This window comes from Schistocerca americana, chromosome 11 (assembly GCF_021461395.2).
Source record: "Schistocerca americana isolate TAMUIC-IGC-003095 chromosome 11, iqSchAmer2.1, whole genome shotgun sequence".
Taxonomy (NCBI): domain Eukaryota; kingdom Metazoa; phylum Arthropoda; class Insecta; order Orthoptera; family Acrididae; genus Schistocerca; species Schistocerca americana.
Window position 1 is genome coordinate 143,641,158 of NC_060129.1, and position 17,358 is coordinate 143,658,515.

Sequence of the window (17,358 nt, forward strand, 5' to 3'; positions counted from 1 at the left end):
TTATCAACAAAAGTATACATGACAATTTACAAGCTTAGAAATTTTATTATTTGCATGTGCTATCTTCTGTCTGTGGCTGTTGCTGAATATGCCCACTTTAACTGTTTTACAGTTAAGAAAATGGAACTCTGGCACATATAACATTATAGAATGCTTGACTATCCCAAAATTCAACAAAATATTGCAAGTTTTGCACAGTGTTATGTTACATTCATGTTGTATCACTGAAAATTGATGCTGTATTTTTTCCTCCCCTACTTTACGAAATAGGTAAGTTCCTTCTATCTGCATAGTAGCCTCATACAGTATTACAATGTCCATTGGTTGTTTTTCTGAGTGGTGGAATATTTGCATGTGGTGTGACATCTAGTTTTGTGGCCCGATTGTAGAAATTTTTAAGACTCGCCCATCAATTTTCCAGTTTGTCTGGCCTGTAGTTGGGCAGACTGCCTAGTGGGGGTAGTCATGGCATTATCAGCAGTGGCACCTGTCCATCTGGAGTTGCTACGTGCCAGGCTGCAGTTTCTCTGTTGACGTGACGCTGGACTGAGCAAAATGTGCTGAAGGTAGGGGGAATCTTGAAAGCATGATAATGTGCTGTAGCATGCTATACTGTGAGAGTGAAGGTCTGTGTTAGCTGACAGATGTATTTATATTTTTTAACTGCACCATTACAGCTGTGCAGGATGGGAATGTTGATGCAGTTCTTCGATTCTCTTTAATTAAGTGTAAAATGATAATAGGATTGCGGATGACAGGTGTATCATGCAGTGTGGTGTGAATATTGGTAGATATGGCATGAATATTCCTAGTAATGTCACACTGTAACCTAAATTTAGCTATGGGCATGTTAAAGTTCTTTTAACAAGATATGCGCACACATGCTTTCTGGGTCTACATGCCTCGTTACTAAATGCACTGATGATAGCTATACCACAGCAGAAATCTAGACAGATATGCCGTAACTGACACATGTGCAACATACTGATGTGTTCATCACTGATTATCACAATGTAAATAAACATATATGGCATCATCTGTACTGCAGACAAAGAAGCAAATGCTGCCTAAGATAAGAGCTGACAGTACATTCTAACCAAGCAACTTCTGTGGCAGGACCTGGCTGCAGTGCAGTTTACACAAGTTTAACATAGCACCATACATGTCCCTACTAAGTACATTTGAATAATGAAATGATGTAGAGGACTGTTTCACAGAGCTTATGGGGTGCCGCTGGGTGACATCTTTGGCAATCACTGATGCTTTGCCATTTGTGACTTTAAAATCATCGAGTCTTCTCCTCTCAGACTATCAGGAGTTGTGTAAGACATAATTTGGAAGCATTGCCTTAAATTGTATGAACAGTTTATATGACAAGAAAAATTAAATTTTCCTGTGTGAACTGGTTCACTGCTACAGAAAAGCATTTAGGGTTCTGTCTTCGAAAGATAAGTTACTTACATGAGTTTACTGATGTCTCCTCTTGATACTGTTGCTGAGACATTACTAAATGAGACATGCACTATGTAATCACAGGTGCAAAGGAACAATTTGAAGGATGATTTCTTTTATCATTTATTTTGAAACTATGGAGAAGTGATATTGTGGAAATTTGTTTTACACCACATACACTACGAAAACTGCAAACTTGATTGTAGCAAGTCAACCACCTGATGGTTATTTTCCTGTATGGCGAAATCCAGAGCTGTTGTTCCAGCGTTATTTCTGGCTGCCTTGTCCGCTCCTGCCTCGAGCAGCATGGACACAACTGTGGCATTGCCTGCAACTGCCGCCCAGTGCAGTGGAGTCCTCCCACAGGTATCTACGACATCTGGGTAGTTACAGTCAAGGGGAGGGTCTGATGCCACCAGCAGCAGCCACACCACATACTCGTGGCCCCATATTGCCGCCAAGTGGAGAGGCGTAAGCTGCTCGAAGTACTCCACAGCCCCCACGTCTGCCCCAGCTCGCAGCAACCATCTCACCACCTCCACGTGCCCTCTGGCTGCTGCCCGGTGCAGAGCAGTCCACCCAAAGTGGTCCCTCACCCCCACATCAGCACCTGCCATCAGCAATGCCCGCAGCTCCTCCACTGCCCCCTTCTGAGCTGCCCAGAGTAGCAACTTGTCTCGCTCCTCTCCACAGAAGCTCCTGCACAAAAGATCAAGATGACATTTTTCGCTATAAGCGCACACACCAAATGAAGAAAACTATCAGAGAATCCTCTTTCCAGAGACAAATTACAAATCTAGAAATGTTCCTTCTGTGATACAAAACAGCTTCAAAGTCAATGCGTAAGCTACAGATGTAAAGCAGAATTCCCTGAGCATACTGTAGACATCTGTACTCTATCATGCTCACAAGACTGGCAAGATTTTCTGCTTTACCATTATGCCACCTGGTCATATGACCAATTTTTGTTGGAAGCTGATCTTTTCACCCTTTATTTCCAAACAGTAATACCAGACTGTTTCATATAAACCCTTTGTAGTAAGACAAGCCACAGTCCTCCACAGACTATTCTCTCAAAGTTGCTACTTCCACATATCCTGTGGGAGAATCTCTGATATTAGTGTTTGGAACTCAAAGGTGATCCATGTGCCCCCTAATGTCAAAACCTGTAAATGGAGAACCCTTCCTTAGAACCATAACCTCTTTTATCAAAAAAAACGCGACATACCACACAGCTTCTGACCATACAACTTGATTAACACCTCCATAAATGACGGAACTTACTCTCTGACACAAGTTGGATGGCAGCAGGCAGCCATGAGCAGTGCAGCTCTGACAGATGGGCAGTTGAAGTTGGTGTGGGACTAACTGCCGGCAGCGAGACGGAATGCTGTACACACAGAGATTCCACAAGTGAGTATTTACATGAGGACCAGAACTCATACTGCATACAAGAATAGCCTGTCAGTTAATATGAAGACTTACCAGAGAGCTAATCAGTTCCTATACTATTCTTACCACATTCTCTGTAGGCATAACAAGCATGCAGTACAACAAACTGTTGAAAATGAAGCACCAAGTAAAGGCAAATGCAAGGGCCAACAATGTTTCTGGGTTGACATAATACTAGTGATCACTTCAAATACGATTCAACAGCAATAGTCACACAGAGGTTAGAATAGCACTTATCAGGTTGTCTCAGACCTTTAAACATACACTTATCAGAAAGTCTTAAAAATCATTTGTAGCTGCTATAGTAAAACTGGCCTGTAAGAGGCACACACAAACAGGAGTTTGACAGGTTTTGAACTTAGCAGGGGAGGTAATTCAGAGATGGTAGTATTGCAGAAAACTAGCAATAGTAACAGGATGGAACTAAGGCAGTGGGTAAAAATATTATCACAGATGATTTAAATATCATCCAATAAACAAACTTGACACACATTGAAAAATTAGCACTGTTAGCAGGCAACCATTAAAAACATAAAACTCGGAATTTGGGTTATCAACATACTGTAGAAATGATATTAAGGATTTCATGCACATGCAGCAAATGTGAAGGAAAATTTGTCAAACTGATGATGGTCAGAAACTACAAAAAGGATTCTGTACAAATTATCAATAGCATTTTCAAAATATACTTCTAAACAAACCAGGTAATGTAGAAGTATTTGAATGTTATTTTTCAGTAACAGAATTTTTTAAAAGAATGGTTTTCTTTTTCAAACATTAATTTTCATATAAAATTACTCTGAACAAAAGAGACAGATTTCAGAGTTTACTCTGAAGACAAAAAAAGTCTGCACAGTGCAGGCAATATCTCAAAGAGAATGTTAACAGTTGGATGAGTAGCCAGTTTCATACAGCATACGCATTTAAAAATATCTGAGAAATAAAGGGAAGCGACATGGACTGAGCACACGTATCTGATACAGTGTAGTAAAGGATAGTTCAATCTTAACATCTTGTCATCAGTATTGTGTGTTAGAGATGTATCAGTGATTGAATCAGGAGTACAGAAGGTCACCTGCTATTGGTGCCAATGACACCCTGGTCTTTGGTAGCATCACAGACAACTTCAGGCAAGGTACCAGGCCAAAGATTTGGTGCCTGCTCCTCCAGGATGCAGTACAGTGTGTTAACCAGTACATATTGTTCTGTGCTTTGTAGACAGGAGTATACTGTAGTGTAGCACATGTTCTGGGCCACTGCTGAACATAGCAAGGAGGAAATGTGAAGGTGAGGCTAACCTTTGTGTGCGACCACTGGAAGCTGTTGAGTCACTGTATGGACTGGATTGTGGTCATGTGGGGTAGGTATGAGGTGTACTTATATAGGAACTGTAAATGTTACTAGTCACTCAGAAGGTTTTGATCAACTGCTTTGACATTCTGACAATGTCACATTGGAACTGTGTTTTTATATACCTGTTTTTTTATGCAGGTAATATGCAATTTTTTATAAAAGCAATAAGGAATGATGCAACAAAAATCACATGCACATGCACAGGAGGGGTACCTAGGAACACTTCAGAATGCAACATTTTGTGAATCTCAAAGCAGCTAGTCAGGAACTTTCGTAGACACACCATTTTGAACAAACATTAAAATTTTTATTTATATAGTTTCTTAAGCCGAACAAATGTCGTTATGCAATCGTCCTATAGACCCATAGCATTATCTTCATATTTAATCAAAAACTCTTAAAAGAGTTTTTGAAATGGTGGATAGAGAAACACCACTGTTCTGAAGATGCAGTTCGGATTCCCCAAGGGAAAACTGTTCGTGACAGCAGAGGGACTTTGATACATGATGTTCAACAGACCTTTATGAATAAATGTTTATATTCAGTATTGTGTGATAATAGCTGGCACTTATTACATTGTGACAATTATTACACTGGAAAGATAGTTTGTTTCTTCTGGGTCACACCTTATACTCATCTGTGGAATTAAATCTTTGCTTTGAGAAAGGAGAATCTATGTTCAGTACTATGCAAATGTCATCAGAACTGTGGGGGATGAGATAATCTCCCACAGGCAGCTGTGCTGATCTCCCTCCTGTAAAATGTATGTGTGTGATCTTAAGAAATGTTGCTCACCAAGAGTATTCACCTTACAATTCACTGATAAACAATTTGACAGCTTATTCCAGTGACACACAAAAAGAAGATATTGTAGCATGCTGACTATATCCAGGCATCTACCATTTACACGAAAATTACAATCAGCCTGTGTAGTGTACTGCAGCATCACAGACAGTTGGCAAGCAAGGAATGTTGTCACGGCAGTAACTAGACAATGATGATGCAGTGCTGCAAGGCAGGTAGCTTCTTGAAACAGTTAACTCAACAGTATTGCACAGAGTACTGCAGCAAGGGGTAAGCCAGGTTTCCGAACTGACAATGGCAGTGGGATTTCAGGATATGTGAATGATACTGCGCCAATACCGACAGTTAATACTGAACGTTTTTGCAATGAAATTATTCCCAAACCCGCAGCCCTAACAGAAAAATAGGGCTGTACTGGGCAAGGGCGCTGCACAGATCTGACAGTGAAACTTACAGGGCGAGAAATAGCTCTAAGCAGCACATCTGGCCTACCCAGATCGACACCAGGAGCATGGCCGACTCCTGCCCGGGAGACAGCAGGTCCCTTCCTATGAATCACCAGCCACGTATAGAGGTTGGAAGAGCATCTTAATGTGGCAGGCTTACTTACCATGATGCACCTGGACACTACTCTCAGCCATAGCAGAGATACAGCACGGCCGAATGCATTCGCCAATGGCATGCAAACTGCATTATCGAGGCGGCTGGTGCTCTGTGGAGAATACGTACAGACATTTTGGGGCATGCAAGTGTCCAGACCAGCAGAATTCAGTGGCCTGTCAGCCACTAACTCAGTGTACCAAGCAGTGCAGATGAATCAGTAAAGAATTGATCAAGTCGTAGGTGCCTTTCTCTGGAGTGTACCGCGCTCCCGCCTCACCACATCTGGCCACAACCCTCTAGCTTGTAGCCACCCCCTCTCCACTGGGGATGCTACGTAATGTATCATGCTGTGTCAAACATTGAGATTTAGCTGAAAAAGACTGGCCTGGGGATAATAGAAAAATCATTGGCAGTTGTTTTTACACAAAGAGGAGTTTCCCCATACCTGGAAAGTGCAAGACATGGAAAAACATCCCATTCAGAATTCAAGCAAAGTTCCTAGGCATTAGAATCGACTTGAGCTTAATATGGAGAGCTGAAGTCTTGCTAAAATCAAACTTGTTTGTGCGAATCTTACAGACAGGACCTTGTAGTCAAAAGTTTAATGAATGTCACATACTATGCAGGATGGTGGTACTGAGTGAGGCAGTAACAAGGAGAGGTCACCAGTATTGGGATCAATATTTTGAAACCATCTATATTGTTATGTAGGTTATGATTCCAGGTAACACATCCTGCAGCCATTCACCCTGGTCAGCACGCGTCCGCGAGTTATCAACGAAAAAAGTTTGGAATTTTACATGACAGTAGCGTTTAAAAATAAGAATTTAGTAAATGGTAATATCGAGTAATGGATAGGGTATGGCTTTCAGGTGCTGATGGTCGTGGGTTTGAATCTAGTCCAGGTACTTTAAAGTTTTTGTTTTAAATATCTATCAAAATGGGTAATCATTTTTAATTTGAGTAATTTTTATTTCTGTTCTTTGTCACATTTTTCTTATTGTAAAAATTTCTCTTGCTCTCACTTTTCTTTATATTTTCCCACTGAATTTTTTTTAATGTTAATGTAATATTATACCTGTATTATAATATTTATTTGAAAATTCCAACATATTGGTTAAAAATCCAAACAAAATCTCTAAACTGACTGTGCAATCGTGTCGAAAATGTGTTTTTCGTTACAAGATGTGCATTTCTATGGTAATAGTTGTACAGAAATTTAAAATGTAGGATTAATTCCAGCTGCACTATGGGCAAACAAACAGATGAAAATTTGAATGGAAGAAGGGATTACAAGTGAAATGAATTTGAAGCAAAATGAGGAATAGAAACAATGAATGCAATAACATGGACAAAAAAATTAGGATGATAAAATGAAACAAATTAAATCGAAATTCATACCTAAAATTAATCTCATATGAATAAGGATTTCAAGTGGAAAAAGTAATTATGGGGAGAAAAATGATGGCAAATTACGTTAAAACAATGATTAAAATGATGTCACAAAGGAATAGAATTTAAAAATAAAAGCACTTAGACCAATTAATTGAACAACAGTATTGATAAAAGAAATTTAGATAATTTAAATATAACAAATTTCAATTATCTGAAGAGTTTCGAACCCACAGCCTTCTGCACAACAAGGACTTACCATATCAATTACACCACACAGTCAGTATGATACATTTTTAATGCCATCACGTGCCACGCAAAATTTCGAAACTTTTTGTCAGTAACTTATAAACGAGGGCACACCAGGGTAAATGGCTAAAAAGTGTGATAGCTGGGATCTCAACCTACAGATGGTAATCATACAGATGGTTACAAAAAGTCCATCGAATGACTGGGGACCTCTCCTTGTAAGTGTACTGCAAAGTTTCTAAAGTAAAAATGGAACAAAAGTGTGCTGCCTATAATTACACTGAACAACAAATCTGAAGTGGAAGTGTGTAAACTGCATGATTTTGAGTTAGTTATGGTTATTTCAGTATAAAATGATACAAAATCATCATAAATATTTAGCTCTAGTTTTTTAAAAGTGATTCACATTTTTGTATAAATAACTCACTAACTAACTAAATATGCATTCATCTGCCAAGATTCAACATAACAAAATTTAAGTTAATAATTACTTGAATCATGTTACGTGTTATGCATTGATAAATTTCAGTGCCATTCTGGAAGTACAAAAGTAAAATATTAAGAAAAACTGACTTAATATTACATGAATGGAAATACTTTGGAAGTCTACTTTGTACCAGAACTATGTAAAGCACAAAAGGAAATATATAAATTTGCTGGTCACAAATGTATATAAAGGAATACAAATGTTAAATGTCCATATGTACAGTATATACAACTACATATTTTGTTCAGAGATAAATTCAGAGGATGACCGTTTTCGTTTGGCTTGACGTTTATACACACATACTTGGGAACATCCCTTATGACAGTCTAGCAGTAATCTGCTGAAATAGTAGGGCTCCACTTTCTGGCAGACCTCTTCTCAAATGTGGCAAATATCTTTATGAAATCGCTCCCCATGTTCATTACTTACTGCACCACAATCTTTGGGGAAGAAGTCAAGATGAGAAAGTAGGAAATGCGATTTCAATAACTTGTTGGAACCAAGTTCTTCGAAAGATGACAACATGTTATCTACAATCTCCTTGTAATTTATTGCTCGTTTGCTCCCTAAGAACTGTAAACAGACTCTTAAAACATTCCCGTTCATGCTTTATCACCTTGTATGATTCCATCAAAAGTATGGTCTCCAAAAAGCTCTCGAATCTGTGGGCCTACAAAGATGCCCTCCTTTACTTTGGCACCACTTAAGGGAATTTTAGATGCAAGTACTTAAAACGCATCACCATCTCTGTTCACTCCCTTATAGTTTTTCATGAGACTCAACTTTATGTGCAAGGGCGGCAGCAGAATCTTTTTAGGATCTACTAGAGGTCCGCTCAATGTTCTTTATACCTGGTTGAAGAGGTTTTCTGGTGGGCCACTCGTGTTTACTGCAATGAGATGCACGAGCTCGGCTATCCCATTCACAAAGAAAGCAATATTTAGTATACCCTAACTGCATACCTAATAGCAGTGCAACCACTTTCAAGTCACCACAAGTGCATTAATAAAGTCACAGGTTTAAGAGGAGGCAGACAAAAAGAAAATTGGTATCAAAATGTGTCCAAAATATTGCACACAAGTAGGGCCAGGGACAATAATATAATCCATTGTTACTAGTTATGACTGACAACCCATAATTTTATTTTAAACTTAACATAAAAATTTCGTATATAATCATCTCACCACAATAAAACAGTGTAAAATGAAAACTAGAGCTAATTTTGAATTGTCTGTGATATTCGTGATCGGCACATTAGAACTGATAGAAATTGGCTATTTTCATTCGATTTGCATTTTCATTGCCTCACAATGTTATAGATATGATTCAAGATGTGGCTATATGTGGCTACAAATAAGCAAACAGGAATAGTAACAAATTTCTTGTTTCTGGGGCACAGTGGCGTCTTTAGACGGCTTCACAAAGTAAGCCATGAACTTGAGCATAATCCTAAATGATGGTCGTCGACGAAACGTGAGCTCCAGCAACGAAACAGCGAGAAATGTCTATAATAATAATAATATTTTATTGTCGTTAAGCTTACAAAAGCAATAGACAACGTCAACCAATGCGGCACAACCAATGTGATTCGAACAAGATTTCCTAAAATAGCATTATTCCCCGGTTTACCGACTGGACTCTCAGCAGGCAACTCATAAAAAGGATTACGCACATGTGCTTCAGTCGTGGCCTGTTCCCAGCTCATCTGTTCCATATATGATCGAAGGAATCTCCAGTACACAACTTACGCAATGAAGGAGACGACATGAACCATCTACTATTTTTGTGTACCAGACACAAAACAACAGTAACCTTTCATCAGAGAATTAGTTAACACCAGAGGTTCGCTTCCAACATTAACTGCAGTGTTTCTGTCAACTGAATAGAATGAACCCAGTATTAAATGTGATGTGTAAGCTGAAAACTGTGTGTTTTTATCTTTATAATGCAAAAGCGCGACAGATGACGTACGGGGATTGACCCCACACTTTCGACACACTACTTAGTACACATTCTTGTGTGCGCGACGCTAATTGTTGTTGTAACAGCTGGTGAGATCACTTTACTCGAAAGTTTTAATGCTTCAAGACTGGAAGATAGAGGCGAAGGTTTAGAAATTAGAACTTCGAGATCAAGGTAAGTCGCGGAAGTTTTCCTGCCTGGCCTGCTAGCTTATAACTGGTTTGAGACTGTGCAGTAGAAACACTGTAGATTAAGTGGGTGGAGTAGTAGCTTCTTTCCCTAACACCTTTGATAAAAACGGTCGTGCGGCATCTGGCACTATCAAAACGGACTGATGACACGCCCTAACTGTGGGGTCAGATACCGCGATGTTTGCAACGCTACCAGGAGTCCATACTATTTTGTTTTACAGGAAAATGCCGAAAAAACGCATTAAAACAACGGACGGGGTAAAATGAACTGCAGATCTAATAGAGGCTGTGAGACTAATCGAAGGGGAATGTAAGGCTAAAAGGAAAGCAGCTCCGCAGCGCGGGATTAGCCGAGCGGTCTCAGGCGCTGCACTCGTGGACTGTGCGGCTGGCCCCGGCGGAGGTTCGAGTCCTCCCTCGGGCATGGGTGTTGGTGTTTGTCCTTACGATAATTTAGGTTACATAGTGTCTAAGCTTAGCGACTGATGACCTTAGGAGTTAACTCCCCCCCAAAAAACTGCTCGAATGAAAAACATACCGGAACGAACACTTACGACGGACAAGACGTGCTACGCACAATTTCAAGGTAACAGGGTATGGGCCATCATACTTGGGTGAAAATGCAGAAAGGAAATTAGTTGCCTGCGAAAAGGAATTGCATGCATGTGATTTTCCTCGCAAACCGTCAGCTTTCAATAGATAGGATTGAAAAATTCAATCAAGAAATGAAACGTGCACGGAAAGATTGGCTTCTCTCATTTTTTGAACGAAATACAGACTATCTTCCAAAGCGCATGGGCTTTCTGCTGCCAGAGCGACTGGAGTGGACACAGGCTAAGTCAGTTCTTACTATGATCTATTGATAAAAACGTTGACAAATGGAATTTTGAATAAACCAGATAGTATCTACAAAGCAGACCAAACTGGTCTAGAGTTAAACAATGAGTATGGGAAGGTTGTGGTGGCGAAAGGAAGCAGAGATGTCCATGTCACTGTTTCCGCCGAAAAAGGAGACGGTAACAGCTATTGCCTGCTGTAATTGTGAAGGAAATTTTTTAGCACCTTATTGCATTCACACAGAGGCAGATAAAAAAACAAGACGCTATTGACAACATGTGTCCAGTATTAGATGTTCTAAGAAGAGAATCCGCTCATATCAACATCTTCATAGCTTGGTTCAGAAACCATTTCCTTACTAAAAACACCCCTGGCCTTGCCCTGCTCTGCTCCTGCTAGACGGTCATTTCCCTCATATGAATTATGTCACACTTTTGATAGCAGCTTTTGAAAACGAAGTGTCGATAGTTTGCCTGGTCATACGACGCACTGTTTACAGTCACTAGACCGACCTTTTTGAAGCCGCTTTAATCTCACTATAAAGAACCCTGTCATTCACGGGGTTGCAGCTAATGAAAGCAAAGACAGAAGAGCAACAAGGCAGCTCTTTGGAGAGTTTCCCTTATAGCACGGACCCGTGCAGAAACTGTCCAGACAGGAGTATCCGGGTGTAGAGCTACTGCAAGTATCCTGCTTGATATGGCAGAAATTCCTAACCACACACACACATATACACACACACACACATACACACACACACACACACACACACACACACACACACACACACACATATATATATACACACACACACACACACACACACACACACATACACATACACATACACAGGGAAAAACTGCTTGAAGACAATTTCAGAAGAAGATTTAGCTCGTCCGAAGAATTAAATTTTCAAGGAAAAGAATGTGTAGAGTGCCTTGATCTTCAACGAGAAACTGTTTGGATTCCATGTGTAGAACTTTCTAGATGACTTCATGAATTACGCACACTGTGAGGACAAACACTACTGGCCATTAAAATTGCTACATCACGAAGATGACGTGCTACAAACGCGAAATTTAAACGACAGGAAGAAGATGCTGTGATATGTAAATGATTAGCTTTTCAGAGCATTCACACAAGGTTGGCGCCGGTGGCGACACCTACAACGTGCTGACATGAGGAAAGTTTCCAACCGATTTCTCATACACAAACAGCAGTCGGCCGGCGTTGCCTGGTGAAACGTTGTTGTGATACCTCGTGTGAGGAGGAGAAATGCGTACCATCACGTATCCGACTTCGATAAAGGTCGGATTGTAGCCTATCGCGATTGCGATTTATCGTATCGCGACATTGCTGCTCGCGTTGGTCGAAATCCAATGACTTAGCAGAATATGGAATCGCTGGCTTCAGGAGGGTAATACGGAAGGCAGTGCTGGATCCAACGGCCTCTTATCACTAGCAGTCGAGATGACAGGCATCTTATCCGCACGGCTGTAACGGATCGTGCAGCCACGTCTCAATCCCTGAGGCAACGGATGGGGACGTTTGCAAGACAACAACCACCTACACGAACAGTTCGACGACGTTTGCAGCAGCACGTACTATCAGCTCGGAGACTACGGCTGCGGTTACCCTTGACGCTACATCACAGACAGGAGCGCCTGCGATGGTGTACTGGACGACGAACCTGGGTGCACGAATGGCAAACGCCATTTTTTCAGATGATCCAGGTTCTGTTTACAGTATCATGATGGTCGCATCCGTGTTAGGCGACATCGCGGTGAACGCACATTGCAAGCGTGTATTTGTCATCGCCATACTGGCGTATCACCCGGCGTGATGGTATGGGGTGCCATTGGTTACATGTCTGTCACCTTGTTCACACTGAGGGCACTTTGAACAGTGGACGTTACATTTCAGATGTGTTACGAGCCGTGGCTCTACCCTTCATTCGATCATTTCAGAAGGATAATGCACGACCGCATGTTGCAGGTCCTGTACGGGCCCTCCTGCACTGAGATTTAAATATTTCGATATCAAAATAAGTTTCATAAATATCTCAGGTACCGACACTTACAAACATGACTAAGTATAACAAACTTTCACACATTATTTATGAAATTAGCACTGTTTCTGGCAATGAAATCAGTCGTGCGGTCGCTAAGGTTTACACGTGTGAGCCCGTAACCTCGCGTCACATTTAACTGAAGTCATCTCGTGCTGAAGATCTCCGACAGAGGGGGATGGTGCGTGTGTTACGTGCGGGACGTGGCACTGAACCGCGCCTCCACTGCCGCGACCAAACTGTCAACCTTGTGAATTAATTTAATAGTTAATTCCCGAAACCGAATAACTCATTCCTTTACATTTTTCAGGAGAAACAAAAAACCGAAAACTGCCATATGTATTACAGTTACATTACTGGAATTTTTCACAACTGAAGGTGACTTCATTCTGCTTTCACCGAGACAAAAAATTAACTTGCAGTACATCACTTCGATATTTAATGACTTCAAAGTTTGACTTATCTGGTTTCAACATTTTACAAACATGTCTTGCTTTTTTAGGATTTAATTGTATGAACACTGCATATTACATTAGCATGGTCTGACAAAATAGAACGAACTTAACGATTTTAACAGCAATAATGATTAACTGTACATTAGCTATAATTTTAGTCAACAACTGGCCGAGAAAGACTTTCATAGAACGATCTCTTGGCAGCAGGCACATATTCTGTTACTTTCATCACATCTTCCATCTTCATTCTGGAAATAGGTACTTGGTATGTTGGGTAGGCCATTGGAATGCTGTCCATTAATCCTGGAATGATGGGCTCATGCCTTTTGCTTAAGAGAAAGATCAGGAATGGCAAAATTAAAAGAAAATTGAACGAGGAGATTAGCTTCCTAGCTCACCCGTTCTCCATTCAGGAGCTACAAGATGCCATCAAAGATTTGAGAAACAATAAGGCCGCTGGCCTCGACGATCTGAGATCTGAGCAAATTAAACATTTTGGACCGGGAGTACAAGCATCGATCCTAGAGCTAATGAATAACTGTATAACAATGCAAATTCCTAAACTGTGGAGGAAAGCTCGGGTTATTGCGTTACTAAAACCAGGGAAAGACCCAGCTGAAGCTAAAAATTTCCGGCCTGTCTCACTGCTTTGTCATTTATTTAAAGTGCTGGAGCGAATAATCCTCAAACGCATAGCTGATTATGTGGACAAAGCCCTCATTAACGAATAAGCTGGATTCCGACCAGGAAAATCATGCTGTGGCCAAATCCTGAATCTCACACAGTACATCGAAGACGGCTATCAGAGAGGAGAAGTAACTGGGGTCGCATTCCTGGATCTCAGTGCTGCATATGACACAGTTAACCATAAGTTGCTTACCCAGAAAGTGTATAATGTCACTAAGGACTACACCCTTTCTATGTTCGTGCAATGTACGCTACAGAACAGACGCTACTATGTAACCTTACAATCTAAAAACAGCCGATGGAGGACACAGAAAAATGGACTTGCACAGGGCAGTGTCTTGGCTCCAATATTATTTAACATCTATACCAATGATCTTCCCATCAGCCACCAGACACGAATGTTCATATATGCTGATGATGCAGCAGTGGCCACACAGGATAAAACCTTTGAACAAGTGGAGGAGAATCTCACAGGAGCCTTAACAGAACTTGCTACCTATTACGACGGCAATAATCTCAAACCAAACCCCAGTAAATCTCAAGTATCCGCCTTCCATCTTAGGAGCAAACAAGCCAAACGGAAACTCCGAGTCATGTGGCAAGGGGAAGAGCTGAAACATACAAACAGCCCAAAATACCTGGGAGTAACATTGGACAGAGCACTTACTATTAAGCAGCACTGTCACAACACTAAAAAAAAAGGTCTGTGCCAGGAACAACATACTGCGGAAGCTAACAGGTTCATCGTGGGGAGCTCAACCACACGTTTTGCGCACCACAGGTCTGGTGCTGAGTATCTCAGCTGCGGAATATGCGGCGCCAGTTTGGAGGAACTCTGCCCACGCTAAGCAAGTTGCCGTCGCCGTAAACGAAACTGTTCGTATTGCCACAGGATGCCTCAAACCAACTCCCACAGACATCATTTACCCCATCATAGGCATAGCACCAACCACTATCCGCAGACAAGTAGCCGCCGAGATCGAAAGATCAAAACAAAAGAATGATCCTCGACACACGATGTATACGCACCAAAAACAACGTGTCCGGCTGAAATCCCGCAGGAGTTTCATGGAAACTACTGAAGAGCTCGCCACCAAGCCCGTCGCAAGGCGGCTATCTCTCTGGGAAGAAATGGTGCCACACTCCACAATGGAACTACTTGAGGGATCTGCAGGATGTCAACTACCTTTTACAACTTGGAGGTCATTAAACCGGCTGCGCACTGGAGTAACTGGGTGCAAATCAAACCTATTTAAATGGGGTTACAGTGATAGCGATAGGTGTGAATGCGGAGCAATACAGGACTTGGACCACCTACTGATCTGCCCTGATATGTCTATAACATGCACTAAAGATGATATTTTGAAAGTCAATGACAAAGCAATCTACGTTGTTAATTACTGGGAAGGGAAGATATAATTGGTGCATCCGGACACGGAAGAAGAAAAAAAAAAAAAAAAAAAAAAAAAGAAAAGTATGTCTTACTAATCCATCCATATACAGAGGGCCAACCACCTCTCCTGTCTCAATGTTTAGAAATGGATAGGCACTGTGATTGCTGTGTACAGATGAGAGCGAGATGAGTTCGTGACGCTTCGCTTAAAGATCCAGGCTGCTTTGGCTTCCGCCACACAGCCTGAGGCTGCTGCCAAAGGGCGTCACTGTCGGGCGTTAGACGCGGGGATGCCAGGGATGTCGAGAACGATCCACGTGTCCCCCGATCGATCCACTGCTGTGACCTCCCGGGGTACTGCCTGCACCGAGGTTGACCTCTCACCTGTGGTCGAGTGGGAGATCATTCTAAAGTCTGGCAGGCGGCGAAAAACATTCCGTGGGGCCGATCGTAGAGCCTTCCCAGTTCGTTTGACGAATAGGTTTCGGCCGTTATCTGTGGCTGACGAAGTCTTTCAGCCGGATGCAGTCGTCCACCCAGTTCCAGAGGAAGCTTCTCGGCCCGCAAGGTCTGAGCATTCACGAAGGGTGGGTTGCTGGTCGTTCGGAGCTCCAACGTTAGGCGCGTAATGGAGCCCTATAGGAACATGGCTCCCAAGGAGGGGAAGAAAGCCAGTGTGCACTCCGTGTGCATACGGTGTGCGGACATTTGCCACGCCGGATATTTGCCATACTTGCCCCTTCGCCAGGCAGCGATCCCTCAGGTAAGGGACGCCCTTCCTCGTACTTCCGTCCGCTTTCAAACCGCTGTCTCCACATCTTACTCGATACAACCAGTACGTAAGGGACCTCCTTAGACATCTTGGCCGAATACAGAGCTTCTTTTCCGAAATCGAAAAATTTCTAACTTTTGGGAAACGAAAGCAATACCGACGATTATCCAGTATGTAATTAGTTCTGCCAAGTATAAATATAGATTCCTCTGTCTGTACGGTAGCTACCTTTCACGCTTACTGATTGCGATAGAAACAGTCCATCTGCAGGGGAGCAACAAGAAAGGAACGATGTAACGAGAATGCGAATGTACGCTAATCATTTCTTTTTGACCACTGCATTTGTGCCTACTTTAATTATTACAACTGCATACCCAAACGACAATAGGGAAAGCATAAATGGGTATGTGAATTTTTGAAAAGGAGAACGACATACTCCATATTAATTTACTCTCTAAAAACATTAGTTAATATAGTGTAGCGGGACAATGTTCAATACATAACTGGAAACACGTTCACTAAATAGAGATAAGAACATCTATGATCGACATGTCATCTAAAGTCGACTTAGAATTTTAAAATGTTAGAAATAAGGAAATGAAGTAATACAGAATGCTACGATTGTAACGTACGTTGTTGTTCTACATTGTTTAGCTCTGGTATTTACAGGGTCACAGAGAAAGCGTCTTAGGTTCTGGAGGGAAAAGGCGTAATTGTAATTACCTACACTACAACAGAAACAAGGACAACTTACGGAGAATTAATGTAAGCTCACAATTGACTTTGGAGCAGATAGTTCCTGTGACTTAGTATGGGCAGAGGTTATATTCGACAATCGGAATAAATTAATAACTGGCTCCTTTTAGCGACCCCCTGTCTAAGATGAAACAGCTGCTGCACAGTTCAAAGAAAAGAAAACTTGAGTCTCATCATCACAAATAGGTACCCTACTCATACAATTATAGTTGGCAGTTACTTCAATCTACCTTCCGCATGTTGACAAAAATATATTTTCATATACCCTATTGTCAATAGAAAACAACTTCCGTAATTGTTCTAAATGCTTTTTCTTAAATTATTTTTGGCAATTAGTTGCTGAGGCCATTCAAATTGTAAATGGTTACGAAAACACTTGACCCCTTAGCCACAAATAATCCTGAGCATCACGACGGATATAGGGATTAGTGAACACGCAGTCGTA

The 17,358-nt window shown here is 41.4% G+C and overlaps 1 protein-coding gene across 1 annotated transcript; it reads right to left on the minus strand.

Moving 5' to 3' along the window:
• Positions 1-1,631: 1,631 nt before the first annotated feature.
• LOC124553400 (ankyrin repeat domain-containing protein 65-like) lies at positions 1,632-4,149 on the minus strand. The gene is made up of 2 exons (XM_047127266.1): positions 3,980-4,149; positions 1,632-2,151 (listed from the first exon to the last, which is right to left on the minus strand). Exons 1-2 carry the CDS (start codon positions 4,147-4,149, stop codon positions 1,632-1,634), a joined length of 690 nt encoding a protein of 229 aa, XP_046983222.1.
• Between the last annotated feature and the right edge of the window lie 13,209 nt (positions 4,150-17,358).